This window comes from Pelobates fuscus, chromosome 1 (genome assembly GCF_036172605.1).
Source record: "Pelobates fuscus isolate aPelFus1 chromosome 1, aPelFus1.pri, whole genome shotgun sequence".
Taxonomy (NCBI): Eukaryota; Metazoa; Chordata; class Amphibia; order Anura; family Pelobatidae; genus Pelobates; species Pelobates fuscus.
Window position 1 is genome coordinate 184,054,423 of NC_086317.1, and position 16,406 is coordinate 184,070,828.

General features: G+C 45.7%; 1 protein-coding gene across 2 annotated transcripts in view; it reads right to left on the minus strand.

Moving 5' to 3' along the window:
- Window positions 1-16,141, minus strand: part of ARL8A (ADP ribosylation factor like GTPase 8A) — a 117,163-nt gene extending 101,022 nt beyond the window's left edge. The window contains exons 1-2 of one of the 2 annotated variants that reach the window (XM_063453170.1): window positions 15,686-16,141; window positions 1,273-1,353 (exon numbers count right to left, since the gene is read on the minus strand). In XM_063453170.1, coding sequence (XP_063309240.1) covers window positions 1,273-1,353; window positions 15,686-15,808 — 204 coding nt within the window. In that variant the 5' untranslated portion in view covers window positions 15,809-16,141. Of the gene's footprint in view, window positions 1-1,272; window positions 1,354-15,607 lie in introns of both variants that reach the window. The other variant, XM_063453171.1, reaches the window with a different exon arrangement.
- Window positions 16,142-16,406: the final 265 nt, after the last annotated feature.

Below are 16,406 nucleotides of genomic sequence, written 5' to 3' on the forward strand. Positions count from 1 at the left end.
ATATCATGGTTAGCTGGAACATTTGTTTGCACTATATAGCGGCAGGCTGCCTCGAAGCAGCAGTTTAACTAAGTGTATATAAGAACTGGACCGGCTGCTTTACACACTCTCAACCGATGTACATATACTTATATTTCCAATGTTATCGTTGATCTCCTTGGGAGATACTTTGTATAGATGTGCTTCATATAAGTTCCCTAGGCATACCCTGTAGTATCAGCTGTTTAGCAGGGTTCACAAACTGTTTTCCGATCTAAACAACTATAAAGGTTAGTTGGGACTAGGTTACTCCTCTATCATCTGGAGGCTACTAGATAAATACTAAGTCTGCCTCTGAGACACTCTAACCTGGCAAAATCTGATGCAAAGGCTCCTATTTTCTATCCATTAGAGATATATATAGACTAATGGATTTTGACTTCTGTCCCCATTGACTGAGCAGTTCCGTACGTACTACCATTCTGTTGTAAACTTAGAGTGGCATTTTTAGGATACACTCTCCTCCAGCTTATTATAGACTCTTTATAACGAATTTAAATTTGGACGGACACTACATGTTCATTCAGGGATTATGTGTGTCTGTTCCTAACTATATGCATCTATAAATAGAGTCTATAAAAAGGAACTGTAACTCCACGTTTAATAGCCAGGATACATACTAAGCCCTACATGCATGTAAGGGTCAGGGTGCTATAAATATCTGACCGAATATAGATTATACTGTATACCGTATTCTGTACTCAATACTATATCTCAGATATCTCTCTTTACCACCCTTACTATTGCTGGGGAATATCCAAACTGCATCCACCCAGTTTTTAATTCACTTTCAGTTTACACGAGTGTTTCACCATCACTGTGTGTTTGTTTTGTCCGTAAGCGGCTAAATAAAGGGTATATCCCATAATTATTATTTTTACTTTAAATTTTGAGATATCATTCTGTGGAATAGACGCCCTACTGTTTCATCTTTATTGGTGCTACTATTTCACTTTAGTCTTTTCTCTCTCCTAGTGTTTGGGGTTCATGCCCCTTGATATCTCTGTAACCCCTCAGGAATCTAGGTGTGGACTTGATCCACTCCATAGTATTCCTTTCTTCTCTCTAAATTCATAGCTTAGTTAGTAACCATCACAGTATAATTACCAGAACAATGAACTGAGGCAATATATTGCAGATGGAAACATTATCCAACAATTGTTTAAAAATACATATCACCTTACATAAACACAAACCACAAGACTGCCACAAGTGAGGTATTTAAATTTTTACCTTTATGGTTACATTCCCTTTGGTGATTTTCCTCATGTTAAACCCAACAGTAGGTATCATGTCCTCATTAAACTGCCCAGACTGCAAGAAAGTAGGGAAAGTTTAATTCCATTATATTCATTATTTTTTTAATAATACAGAGAACAGGTAACTGCATTTTTTGCTAGCAGATAATTCAGCACAATGTTTCCAACAGAACCTGACATAGATTAACAGGGTTTTTCTCTAAAGTGAGACTTCAAAATGAATTTCACATTTAAGGCCAAAATAGTCAAATAAGAAAACATATGTAAGCCAGCAATGCTTCCAGTTCAGCTACTATGGCCTAAAATTAGAATTGATCTGTGCATTCTCAATTTAGTGAATAACCCTATTTCACAGAAATGAGTAGATAAACCGTTTGGGCAAATGATCCAAAAGCCAAAGTAGTAGGCATATGATAATCAGCAGTTTGTAAAAATAATACAAAATTAAACGTGTTATACACTCCATGACTGGACATTTAAATAAGCTAGATCTATATTCTTCTTGACCTATCTGCTGCCTTTGACACTTTTGATCATGTCCTCCTCCTCCAAACTCTTCAATCTCTCAGCCTCTGTGACACTGTCCTCCTATCTCTCCCAACGTTCGTTAAGTGTCTCCTTTTGCAATGACACCTCTTGCCCTTTCTAGGTTGGGGTCACCCTAGGATCTGTTCTTGGTACCCTTCTGTTCCCTCTTTATACTGCCTCTCTTGGCAAACTCATTAACTCCTTTGGATTCTGCTACCATCTCTATGCTGACAACACCCATGGTCCTGCAATGTGTCACTGCTTGCCTTTCTTCTATTTCTGATTGGATGTCCTCCCGCTTTCTAAAACTCAATCTCTCTAAAACTGAGCTTCTTATTTTTGCCCCTCATAATGTTGATTCTTCTCTTTCGCTCTCCCTGCAAGTTGATGGTGCTTGCATCAGTCCATCCTTGCAAGCTCGTTGTCATGGTGTTACCTTTGATCCTGGCCTCACCTTTGCCCCACATATCCAGTATGTTGCTAAAACCTGTCAATTCCACCTTGAAAATATCGCCCGAATCCGCCCCTTTCTCACGCAAGATGTTGCCAAGGAGCTTGTTCATGCTCTGGTAATCTCTCTCATTGATTACTGTACATTGATTATCTCTTAGTTGGTCTCCCCAAAATCCAAATTGCCCCGCTACAATTGGTAATGAAGGCTGATCTTTTTCACCCATCATTCCTCCCATACTTCCCCCCTCTGTCGATCCTTACACTGGCTTCCTGTATCATATAGGTGTCAATTCAAAATACCAACCCTTGCCTATAAAGCTCTAACCAACTCTAGCCCCTCTTCCATTTCTTCCCTGATTCATTGATATGCCCCTTCTCGGTCTCTCCGCTCTGCTCGCACACCTTACTGCTAACTCACGCTTGCAGGACTTCTCACGGACATCTTCCTTCTTTTGAAACAGCCTGCCTACCCCCATCAGACTCTCCCCTACACTTTTAATTGTTTAGACTTTTAATTGTTTAAGAAGTCCCTCAAAACACATCTGTTCAGGGGGGCGTGGCCTGGACGCTGATGAAAATGGCCGCATAGAACGAGTGCTCCGCACCCCGGCGCTCAATAAAGCCCTGTAATCTGCTACAGCCCCGATCTCGGAGCAGTGAACCGTGCCCTGAGCACCCCCTTTACCACGGCCGAATGTCAAGCCGCAGAATCACTAAGAAAAAAGGCACCACCGAAGCATTATCCGTGGCGAACATGTTTGCCGCCCAGAGGCCTGCTGCACGTGGCGTGCCCTCGACTGCAAGCCCCGGTGCCACTCTCCTCGAGGACCCCCTCCGGGCCCACGACACCCCATCGGAGGCAGCTTCTAGTGCCATCCTACAGTCCCTAGCGGACGTGAAAGGATACCTGGCCGAGGAAATCCAGCGCACGGCCACAGAGGTAAAAGCAGAGATAGCCGCCATTGGAGGCCGCACAACCCGCATCGAGCTGCAACTCGGCAAGGCGGTACAAGCCCACAATCAGGCGGTTTCCGTCACAAACACCCTCCTTACCAGAGTGACGAACCTGGAACTGGAGCTTGAGGACGTCTCCAATCGCTCCAGGAGAAACAATCTGCGCATACGTGGATTACCGGAATCGGTGGCGGATGCGACCCTTGAGGAGACACTGGTCGCCTGCTTCAAACAGAGCCTCCCCGACATCCCGGCACATCTGTGGATGGTGGACAGGGTACACAGAGCCCTGCGGGCCCGAGGACCAAAGAATAGCCCGCCCCGTGATGTTATCATCAAATGGCACTACTACACGACCAAGGAGGCCATCTTGAGACACAGCAGGACGACGGCCTTTGCCCACGATGAGACCAGCTTCCAAATTTACCAAGACGTGGCGCCGGCCACTCTGCTCCGACGGAAGGAGTGGAAACCGGTCACTGATTTGTTGAGAAACAACGGCCTGCGCTTTGCCTGGGGCTACCCGTTCAAGATATTGGTCTTCAAGGGCCCCAGGCCATCGGTGCTGCTCCCTACAACGGACATACCCACGTTTCTGGCTGATCTGGGCTTGGACCTGCCGGAGGACTTCCAGCCCCCACAGTCGCACACAGGGACTCTCGCCAGGCTAGACTTTGCCGCCGAAACCCAAGATATCCAGCGGGAATGACGCCGGGAGGGAGCGCCCAGAGGGGCTCCATTGCAGAAGGCAGGGGGACCTGCTACAGCCTTTGGACGCTTTGATATCACTTAAGTATACAGAAATGCCCTGGTTTCACTCTGTTTTTGGTTTGTGTTAGATTTAGGCTCCTCTCTTTCCATAAACTCTGATAATGGGGGAATATAACAGTGTGGGGACATGTCATCAGATGTATGCTACTACCCCTGAAACCCTCTGCTACCCTGGGGGGCACACTGGGCTTTAGTACCAAGGGGATTAGCTTGGATGCTCCCATAGTTAGCTGATGCTGCATGATACTTCAGGGGACTGGGATAGCAGCCGCTGCTCCTCATGCAATGTTATAATGTATATTTTATATGCTGGTAGTCTGTGGGCAAGGATAGTGCGCCCTGAAATGCCCTGACACCGGGAGTTTTCATCCCATAATTCTGGTCCCGTTTCAACCTGATGCTAGCGGTGTAAAGGCAGGGTACAGGTTGACACTGTTTAATGGGCTGGGAGGATACCATGATACGGCGTGCTTTGGCACTCCAGCACGGGCCTCTGAGAGGGAGGTGATCGAGAAGTGACTTCTGTTGGGGGGGGGGGGGGGAGGACTTGATTGTGGAGGGGACGCCTTGAGGAGGCAGGTTATTATTAATAGCTTATTGTCGCTAACGACTAGCAGGGGGAAAAATAATTTAAAAAAAAAAAAAAAACAACAATATATATGTATAATAAGAAATTACCCCCCAAAAAAAAAAAAAAAAAACAAAAAAGAAAAAAAAAAAAAAACGCAAGAAAAATAATGGGGGAAAAATCATAAAGACAAAAAAAAAAAAAAAAGAGAAACCCAAAAAATAAAGAAACAGCACAGAAAATGACAGACAAATGACCGCTTTCCACATAATGAGCAAGATGGCCGAGGGGTATGCTGTAGATGGCGGGAAGCAGGGGGCAAGTACCCTTATACAAACAATAGAGCGGGACGCAGGCCACACTGGCTGATTGGCCGGTGGGTGTGAGCCCGCCTCAAGGCAGAGTCACAGGGAGGGGGTGGGACCCTGACTTAGACGCGCCTGTTGGGCGGCTTCCTCTACATAGCTGGCGCACATGCAGCCTCTCTGGCGGGTGCTCCTGTGGGTGCGCGCAGGGGGGTGGGATGACTCACGGTGCCGCTCGTGCCTCGTGGCGCTGCCGGGATATCCTGGCGCGGCTCCCTGGGTCTTCCCCCCCTCCTTCCTCATTGCTAACAGGGCTCAGGGATCGGGAGCTGGTATACAACGTCCTTAGACGTTTCGCTCTGATTGAGCAATGCCGGGGTGCTCTTCGGCTGAGTTTCCCCCCCGTTTTGAGGTGATTCCCCTGACGCGGAGGTGACCCACCCCCAGAGCTCCTGGCATAGTATAAGTCCCGGAATTGTACAGTACAGTGTATATAAGTGTTTTGTTCTAACGTTGGAAATACCAACGTAAATCTCGCTCTCTCTCTCTTTTTCTCTCCTTCTTTTCTCTCTCTTTCTTTCCTCTATAGCCCCCTTTTTTTTTCCCATACCCTCTCTCCCTTTACCTCTCCCCCTCCCCCCCCCCCCCGACCCAACCCACCACACCCGGACCTGCTGGGGGAGACGACTAGGTCGCCTGTCTTGGACTAGCGGGGCGTGCGGACAACCGCACACACATAACCAGGCATAGTACATTTCCAAGTAACTACACGAAATGGAACTAAAACTAACGTCACTAAACGTTAACGGGCTCAACAGCCCAAATAAACGACGGCTTCTCTTCCGTGAACTCAGACGGCAGAAGGCCGACATAGCATATATTCAAGAAACCCACCTCTCACGTATCTCAGGGCCACAGCTCACGAACCATGTGTACACCAGAGCATACGCCTCTAGGGCACTTTGTAAGAGGAATGGGGTTGAGATACTGATCCATAAAGATTGCCCACTCGCTGTAACTCACACATATGAGGATAGAGAGGGGCGGTACGTGGTCCTGTCAGGCATGCTTCATTCTAACACATACCACCTGATCAATGTCTATGCGCCCAATGTCCCTGACAGAGCATTCTGGACAGACCTGGAGACACTGATCCTAGGACTTCCTAGGGGAATCCTGCTATTAGGTGGTGATCTCAACGCCACACCATGCCCAGCAGTAGACAGGGGTGGAGGCCCGGGACTACCTAGGTCCCAGAATAAGGGAGGACAAGACAAACTCTTCAACGCATTCCTAGACCACACGGGCCTTCTAGACCCTTGGAGGATACAGCACCCGAGTGTACGTGACTACACTTTTTACTCAGCTGTCCACACCACTTATTCCCGAATAGACATGTTCCTAGTTAACTCGCTTGCCATGTCGTGGTTGAAAACCTCGGACATAAACCTCATCAGCTGGTCCGACCACGCTGACATTGCCATAACCCTTAAAGTGCCGGGCCCCCATACCTCCTGGAGGTGGAGGCTCAACGCCTCCATACTCAGACACCCCCAGACAAAGGAAGCAATTTTAGCAGACATCATACGCTACTTTCAGGACAACGACACCCCGGACGTATCACCCACTACACTGTGGGCGGCTCATAAGCCGGTGATTAGAGGACTGCTTATTAAGACAGCCACACACCTAAAGAAGAAAAAACTTGAGAAGCTGGCGGAGCTACAGAAGCTCTTGCGCAGGGCGGAGACACGAAACCAACAGGGAGCCACCCCACATACCACTAGAGACCTAGCAGACATTAGGCGACAACTCAGAGAGCTCATGCTGGACGAGGTCAGTAGAGACATGGTCCGCTCCAAACGTTTTTACTATGAAAAATCCAACAGAATGGATACGTTGCTAGCGCGAGCCCTGAGACCCAAACGCACAACGTCTAACATCATAGCCATCAAAGACACGCAGGGGCGCGTACTTAACAACCCAAGGGATATCAATGAAGAATTTACTAAATTTTATGCCCAAGTCTATAACCACTCCCCGACACTTACGACTACGAATAACATGCACCTAGACCTTGTTACGGACTTCTTGCGGCAGGCCCATCTGCCGCTACTCCCAGCGCACAAAACTGCGCCCTTGGGAGCACCCATAGGACACGATGAAATAGACAGGGCAATCACAGCCCTCAAGGGGGGGAAGGCCCCGGGCCCAGATGGGTTCGACGGTGCTTACTACAAAACTTTCAGGGAACAACTGATCCCCCACCTAGCCGCAATGTACATGACTTGGACAGACAACGACTCACCCAACGTGGACCTCTCCACAGCAGACATAGTCCTGATTCCCAAACCTGACCGAGACCTCACTGAGGTGGCCAATTATCGCCCTATTTCCCTCATCAACTTTGATCTTAAAGTATATGCAAAGATCTTGGCCACTAGACTCAACCTCATTCTCCCAGAACTTGTACACCCTGACCAAGTGGGCTTTGTCCCCGACAGACAACTATACGGCAACACGAGACGAGCCGTGGACATAGTGTGGTGGGCAAGCACGAAGCGAACGCCTTCTCTGGTCCTCTCCCTGGACGCAGAGAAGGCCTTCGATAGAATACAATGGCCATATCTGTTTGCCCTCCTAGCGGAAATGCACCTTCCCGAAACATTTATCAGGGCGACTAAGGCTCTGTACACCGCCCCAAGAGCACAAATGCTCATCCCAGGAGCGCAGCCAGTCCCCTTTGACTTGAAAAACGGAACCCGCCAGGGCTGCCCCCTTTCTCCCCTCCTTTTTGTGTTAGCGCTGGAACCCCTATTGCACCTCATCCGAACAGACAATGCGATCAAAGGCGTACAGGTTGCGTCCGAGGAGTTTAAAATCTCGGCTTATGCCGATGATCTCTTACTTACCATAACAGACCCTAAAGAAACAATCCCTCATGTCCTTAAGCTTCTTGGCATGTACCACCAGGTATCTGGATACAAAATCAATATAGCAAAATCGGTCGGCATGCCGATAGGGCTCTCAGACGCAGACATCCTCTGGCTGCAATGCACTACGGCCCTTAAAATAAGCACACAGCCCATAAAATATTTAGGGATTAAGCTCACACGAGACCACAAGGAACTATACAAGGTAAACCACCAAAGGCTAATCGATACCCTACGCAGAGACTTAGACCGATGGCATGACAAACCCATCTCATGGATGGGACGGCTACACGCCATTAAAATGAACCTCCTTCCGCGCCTCCTCTTCATCTTCCAGGCGCTACCCGTGGCAGTAACTAAAAACGACCTTAAACCCCTACAGACCGCAATAGACAATTTCATATGGGCAGGGAAGAGGCACAGAGTAGCAAGACACACACTGTATACCCCTAAGAGCAGAGGGGGACTGGGGCTCCCGAACCTCCACCTCTACTACTTGGCAGCCCACCTAGCTCAAATTATAGAGTGGCACTCACCGCCTGACACACACAGATGGGTTGACCTAGAAACACACCTTATGTCCACCGACCTCCCCCAGTACTGGATCTGGGTCCCGAAACCTGACCGCCCAGAGATCCGCACTTCCTGCCCGGCCATCCTAAACTCAATTCGGATATGGAATACTACAGCTCATAAATATGCCCTCACGTACCCTGTCTCGCCTCTGACGCCCTACCTTCGCAATAAAGCCTTCCCTCCTGGCATGACCCCAAGGGACTTCCGAGGCCTTGAGGACACGGGAGCGCAACGTTACTGTCACCTGTTTCAGGATGGTACATTCCACACTTTTGACAATCTGAAAACTAGGGCCCCCCTAACCAATAAAGACTATTTTCGATACCTTCAACTTAGGGACTTTGCCAAGAAACCCACCATAGCAGCAGCGGCCAGGGCAAAGCCCACGTTCTTTGAAGCATTATGCATGTCTGGCGGGCCGCGTACCGGCCTTATCACTCGCTTGTATGAGCAGCTAAGCGCACCCACAAAAGACTCCCAAACGCCCTCGTACATACTGCAGTGGGAAGCTGACCTCCATCAAACCCTGGATAGCGGGGATTGGCAAGACATATGGGAGGCAGCGGCCAAGTCCTCAATCTGTGTTATTCACCAAGAGCAATGTTATAAAACACTGATGAGGTGGTACACCACCCCAGTCAAACTACACAGAATGGGCAAAACATCCTCCGATGTATGTTGGCGAGGCTGTGGGGAAAAAGGTACCTACCTCCACATGTGGTGGACCTGCCCGAAAGTCTCCCTATACTGGGAACAGGTAGCTCAACTCACGACAGACGTTCTCAAACGACCAATCCAGCCCGACCCCTGGACGTGCCTATTGGCCAAACCGATAGATAACCTCTTGAACAGAGAACAAAAACTGGTGAACAAAATCAACTTAGCGGCCCGGCGCGCCCTGGCGCAGACGTGGCTCCAGGTTGACACTCCACACATGGACAGAACCATAGGCAATATCAAAGAGGCCTGCCTTATGGATCAACTCACGGCCCAGGTGCGAGACACATACACACACTTCCGTAGGGTCTGGGAACCCTGGGAGGAATACATAGATCCCTGAGCAAGGGCCCCGCATACTCGCAGGGACATGGAGACTACCTTTCGGGCGGACGCCTGCCTTCTCCCGACATCGGGCCCAACTCACCCCTACTCAGCCCTCCCCTCCCCCCCCCCCCCTCTCTCTTTTTCTTCTCCCTCTCGCAACCTCACAAACAGACCGGGGGAAAACAACGCTGTCATATACTCTAAACTCCCTCTTATCATGCTACCGGTCTTCCCTTCTCTTTCCTTCCTTTCTTGAACTTCAGTTTGTTAAAAATGTTAAGTAGGTATAACTGTTTAAAGTGACAGCTCCTCACAGTGCAGAGACCATATGAGTTGCCTCAGTAACAAGCTGCTCACAACGACCTCACTGTAAACCGTGAAATGCGTATGGCACACTGCAAATGCTGGCTTTTGCGTAGGTCCCTACAAGCTACACTAAAAGGGCGTATTTCCTTCACCAAGGCACCTATAGATGCCTAGTTGATACATTACAAACCAGAAAGGTGCCGGGACAGGTCATAGCATGTAATGTCGATTGCCCGAGTCCACTTCATTGAGCATTTATGGGCTTCTGCGTAAGCCGCACTGTTATGTTAACGGTTGAATTGTCTTACTATAACGCCATGGGCTTCTGCGCAAGCCATCCAACTGTCTTATTAAATTGCATGTTGCTCTATGTCACGACCAAAAATAAAGAATTTAAAAAAAAAAAAACATCTGTTCAGAAATTCTTATGGACTCCGAGAGTAACTTACCGTATATACTCGCGTATAAGCCGACCCGAATATAAGCCGAGGCCCCTAATTTTACCCCAAAAAACTGGGAAAACGTATTGACTCGAGTATAAGACTAGGGTGGGAAATACAGCAGCTACTGGTAAATTTCTAAATAAAATTAGATCCTAAAAAAAATTATATTAATTGAATATTTATTTACAGTGTGTGTATATAATGAATGCAGTGTGTGCGTATGAATGCAGTGTGCGGATGAGTGCAGTGTGCGGATGAGTGCAGTGCGTGTATGAGTGCAGTGCGTGTATGAGTGCAGTGCGTGTATGAGTGCAGTGCGTGAGTGCAGTGTGTGTGTGTATGAGTGCAGTGTGTGTGTGCAGTGCGTGTATGAGTGCAGTGCGTGTATGAGTGCAGTGTGTGAGTGCAGTGCGTGTATGAGTGCAGTGCGTGTATGAGTGCAGTGCGTGTATGAGTGCAGTGCGTGTATGAGTGCAGGAGTGCAGTGTGTGTGTATGAGTGCAGTGTGTGTGTGTATGAGTGCAGTGTGTGTGCGTATATATTAATTGAATATTTATTTTCAGTGTGTGTATATAATGAATGCAGTGTGTGTGTATGAGTGCAGTGTGTATGAGTGTAGTGCGTGTATGAGTGCAGTGTGCTTATGAGTGCAGTGTGCTTATGAGTGCAGTGTGTATGAGTGCAGTGTGTGTGTGTGAGTGCAGTGTGTGTGAGTGCAGTGTGTGTGAGTGCAGTGTGTGTGAGTGCAGTGTGTGTGAGTGCAGTGTGTGTGTGTGCAGTGTGTGTGTGAGTGCAGTGTGTGTATGAATGCAGTGTGTGTGAGTGCAGTGTGTGTGAGTGCAGTGTGTGTATATGAATGAAGTGTGAGTGTGTGATGCAGTGTGTGTTTGTGTATGTGTTGGTGGGGGTGGGCATTTGATATATTATTAATTATTATTTTTTTTTATATTATTATTTTTTTATTATTATTATTTATTATTTAATTATTATTAATTTTTTTTTTTTATTATCCTTTTTTTTTCGTCCCCCCTCCCTGCTTGCTAGCTGGCCAGGGAGGGGGGCTCCTTCCCTGGTGGTCCAGTGTCATTGGTAGTTCAGTGGGGGGAGAGGGGTGCTGGCAGAGCTGTACTTAACTGTCCTGCAGCTCCTGTCAGCTCTCTCCTCCTCCGCACGGTCTGTGCAGCTCCCTCTGTTAGCTCCCAGTGTAAGTCTCGCGAGAGCCGCGGCTCTCGCGAGACTTACACTGGGAGCTGACCGAGGTGCTGAACGGACGGCGCGGAGGAGGAGAGAGCTGACAGGAGCTGCAGGACAGGTAAGTACAGCTCTGCCAGCCCCCCTCTCCCCCCAGTCTGTATTATGGCAATGCAAATTGCCATAATACAGACTCTGACTCGAGTATAAGCCGAGTTGGGGTTTTTCAGCACAAAAAATGTGCTGAAAAACTCGGCTTATACTCGAGTATATACGGTATCTATATTTACCCAAGTCTTTCTCTTGCTCTCCTAAAGAGCCATACTCCACTCTCACCTCCAGCTCTGCTATTTTTCCACCTTGTTTAGTGGCTGTCCCCTTGCTACCCTGTTGTGTATTTGTACCCCACCTCATCTACACTGTAATTTGAGCAGGGTCCTCATCTACCTATTGTTCCTGTGTCACTGTGTAATTGTCTCATGTATTGTAAATTCCCCCACCCCCCTTTCATAATATTGTAAAGCGCTGTGGAATAAGTTGGCGCTATATAAATACTAATAATAATAATAATAACGATGAAATGGATGAGTAGACCAGCCCAGGTTATAATGACCATAAGTTTAAAACACTAGGGGTCAGCGCTAGTTAAACCAAGGCAAAACAATATGATTAAGGCAGAGTTTCTCAAAAACCCTTGAAAATAATCAAGATGGGGTAGGGCTGCACCACAGTAAAACAATAAAATGTTGGTATATGTGTATATAGTTCCAGGAGTCTTATGTAAGGTATTGGAGATCAATAGGGTCTTTGGTGCCAGAAGATGGTGGCCTTCGCACTTTGCAGATGTCCGTATATATAGAGAGGGGCGATAAGAAGTGAAGATATCTTTGATCTGTTCAATTTCATCTAGTAATGTCTTCCTATACCTCTACCTCATGTACTATTCTTTTATAATAATTGTTACTTTTTATTGTTTTTTATATATTATAATTGTTATTGCACATTTTTGCCATTTTATATATTTCTTCCCCTCTGTTGGCTGCCATTTACTGGCCTTTTTTAAATGTGTATCCCATTCATTTCCCCCCCTAAGATGGCTGCCCTAATCTTATTGAAATTAGCTTTTTTTAAATTATACATTTTAGTATACCCCACATGCTTTTGCTTTTTTGAGTCTATATAAAAGATTACCATATTGTGATCACTATTTCCCACTATTACTTGAATGCCGGTCAAAAGATCAACATTGTTTGTTATAACAAGATCCAGACAAGCATCCTTTCTAGTTGGTGCTTGTACCAGTTGTGTCATTTAACACTTTCAAAAAGCTGATTCCCCTTTGCTCAAGTATTAGTCACTCTATCCCAATTTATGTCTGGGTAATTAAAATCTCCAATAATGAACGTGTTACCCCGATTTGCAGCTTTCCCAATTTGCTATAACAGCTGTTGTTCCTCATTAATATTTACATTAGATGGTTTATAACATATCCCAACCAATAATTGATTTCCCTTCATTTGCCCCAAGCAGATATCTACCCATAAAGCTTCCACATTTTCCTCGTCACACTCCACATACCTAAGATTTGATTTTAACTCATGGTTGACATACAAACCTACCCCACCACCCTTCTTGTTTTTTCTTTCCTTCCTAAATAATGTGTACCCATTTAAGTTAACTGCCCAGTCATGTGTCTCATCTCACTATGTTTCTGTTATGCCTATTGTATAATATTGTTTAGTGTATGCTATTGCCTCTAGTGCCCCTGTTTTGTTATATAGGCTCCTTGCATTAGTAAGACTACTCCTCTGAGAATAATCACTAGCACTTAAGAGATGTTCCTGCTATGCTCTCTGAACTAGAAGAGGTCTACCCACTGGAAGCTGGATCCTGTTCTTGGGGCCAGGGTAGGTGGAGGACGGCAAGACCCCAACCAAGCTGCGGTGGTTATGGTGTTCCAGTACAGTGCTCGCAAGTACTAGGAAGCAGTAACTGACGGAGGTACTCGGTCCGTCACAATAAATATATTATTTATCCACCTATCTTTCACTACTACATATGTGGTCTTCACCACTCTCTGACGAGAACCGAGTCATGCGACTAGCTCTCATATCGGCAAATGCATTTTCCGACATGTAGTTTATTAACCCAGCACTACAGCCCCCATAAGGATTGGTGACCAGGCGATTATGACGCGCTGATGACGCACATCACGTGTTTCGATCAATGCCGAAAATAAACGTATAAAACGCTTGTTTTAGATAAAATTGTGTATATTTAAATACCCGAATGTTAGATCTTTAACCCCTTAAGGACACATGACGTGTGTGACACGTCATTATTCCATTTTATTCCAGAAGTTTGGTCCTTAAGGGGTTAAAGGACCACTATAGGCACCCAGACCACTTCAGCTCAATGAAGTGGTCTGGGTGCCAGGTCCCTCTAGGGTTAACCCTGCCTGCTGTAAACATAGCAGTTTCAGAGAAGAGGGGCTATGTTTACATATGGGTTAATCCAGCCTCTAGTGGCTGTCTCATTGACAGGCGCTAGAGGCGCTTCCGAGCTTCTCACTGTGATTTTCACAGTGAGGGATCCCGGCGCTGGAGAAAGGTAAGATTTTAACCCCTTCCTCCCCATAGAGCCCGGCGGGAGTGGGACACCTATTAATACTATAGTGCCAGGAAAACGAGTTTGTTTTCCTGGCACTATAGTGGTCCTTTAAATATTTAGATGTCTTATGTTGTTTTTTAATTGTAAACATAAACTGACCTATTATTGGACTAATCAATTTTGTCGCCAATTTTATTTATTTTTACACCTATAAAAATCCTAACAAGCCAGGTTGAATGTTTTTACTCCATTGATAAAGCCTATATGGTGAAACACGTTTGGATGTATGTAATTGTTTAACTAATAAATAGATTTTGGTCTCTTTCGTATTTGTGCCACTATCTTTTATTATTTTGTTCTTCAAACAACCTGGCACCAACAACTTTTACCCTTCTCTACTCCAAAGAATCCCAGGTGGGGATCATACCACCGATGCTGTTGTCATTGAGCAGTTAGCCTGCTCTGTGTGAGTATAATTTTTATTATATCTTACTATTTATATTTTATTGAGAGCACTATTGTTGCCTTTTAGTTTGTCGTTTTGGGTTCCCAACACCTTCATCATTAAGAACACTCACGTCATATCCTTTGAATGAGGATTGTACCGCTGTACGCTATACACACCAGAGCTGGCCTACGCTCTACCAAATGTGAGTGTAATCCTATTATTTTACGGTCTTATCTATACCCAGTGAGACTTAATGCACTATTAGCCTCTTCACTTCTTATCGCCCCTCTCTGTATATATGGACATCTGTGAAGTGCAAAGACCACCATCCTCTGGCTCCAAAGACCCTATTGATCTCAAGAACCTTATATAAGACTCTTGGAACTATATACACATATACCAGCAGGTTATCGTTGTACTGTGGCAGCCCTACCCTACCTTTGTGTTACCTATGATGAACTTTTCATTTTGCATCATACGAGTACAATTTGTATTAGCGATGTACTCTGCTCTACTTATAAGAAATAATAAATCAACCTACATAACAAAGCCAAGATATTGTGAGACAAACATACAAATTCTTAATTACCCTTTACATATGTTAGTGAAAAACAGCCTTAAACAAATAGTTTGTGTGGAACTATGAATACTTGGAAAATAGTCTACACTGTATGTAGTCACAAACACCAGCAAAGAGTAATTTCTGTTTTCATGTGAAAGTCACACTCACACACACTAGCAAAGCATAGAGTAATTTCTATTTTAGAAGGAATGTGGGCACTAATCTATTTGTGCAGACCTGTGTGTGCATGAAAAAGAATGCTGCATTGATATGGAAGTCACTATGTATTAGGGGATCTACGCCTACTCCCTGTCCATGGTACAATTGTGGCCTGAGTCCCAACACCATTTTCAGTATTGCAATGATATAATATGACATTATGTATTAACATATACCTAGATATCATCCCTTGTGCTTAGAATGTATGTATGGTTCTGAACACAAGCACATCTATATAACACTATAAATCAGAATTTATTTTAAAACTGAATAATGTACTATTATGTACATGGCACATACTGTACGCTAAAAAAAAACAAGGAAAACGCCTTCATAGTAATATGCAATCACCTTCACATAAGAGGGTATTCATACAAACAGGAATAACCAATTTTTACCTTCCAAAAACAAAATATATCGCCAGATTCACCCTCCCCCATTAACAGGCCTCCTCCTCCTCTACCCATCTCGCTCACCGCAATCACGTTGACAAAGGTGGTCTTCCCCGAATACTGCAACCCCACCAATGTCAGCTCCATCTCCTCTTTCCAGAAAAGAGCCTTGAACCAGTCCAAGAGCTTATTAAACAGGGCCAGCATCTCCGGAGCAGTGCTGTGAGGGGACCACCCAAATGAAAGCCTTATACACAGCCCCCTGCAGCACTGCTTGAACAGAATGGGTTTTGATGGAGTGTATGTAGACTATAGAGCCTCAACGCCGAACGCCGTGCTTAAAAAAAAACCACTATAAATCTAGAAACAACAGAGCACAGTGAATAATAATTTAAGAAATGCTAGCCAGAAATGTTAGTATAAGCTATGAAACAAATCCTTCTACTACTCCGTTCTCGCCTAGACTCTGGTTACATATGGGTGCGGTAAAGAACGGTACCCATCAACGTATCTTTTCTTTCTCCTCCTCTTATCCCTCCTCCTGCACATCCAAAGACAAAAGAGGGATGAACGATGGAGCTCATGGTTGACGGTACAACAACGTGCGTTCCCTACTGCCCTCTGCCTTGGAGGATTCAGGATTACAGTGGTGAGCAGGCTAAGTTAGAGCAGGCGATGGTAGATAGACAGACAGACATACAAATGCCCTATATCAGCTTCAAATCTAAATAAAAATTACATCAGACCAAGTATTGCAAACAAATATTAACCCTTTATAGGCTTATCTGTTTAATAATATTGCAAT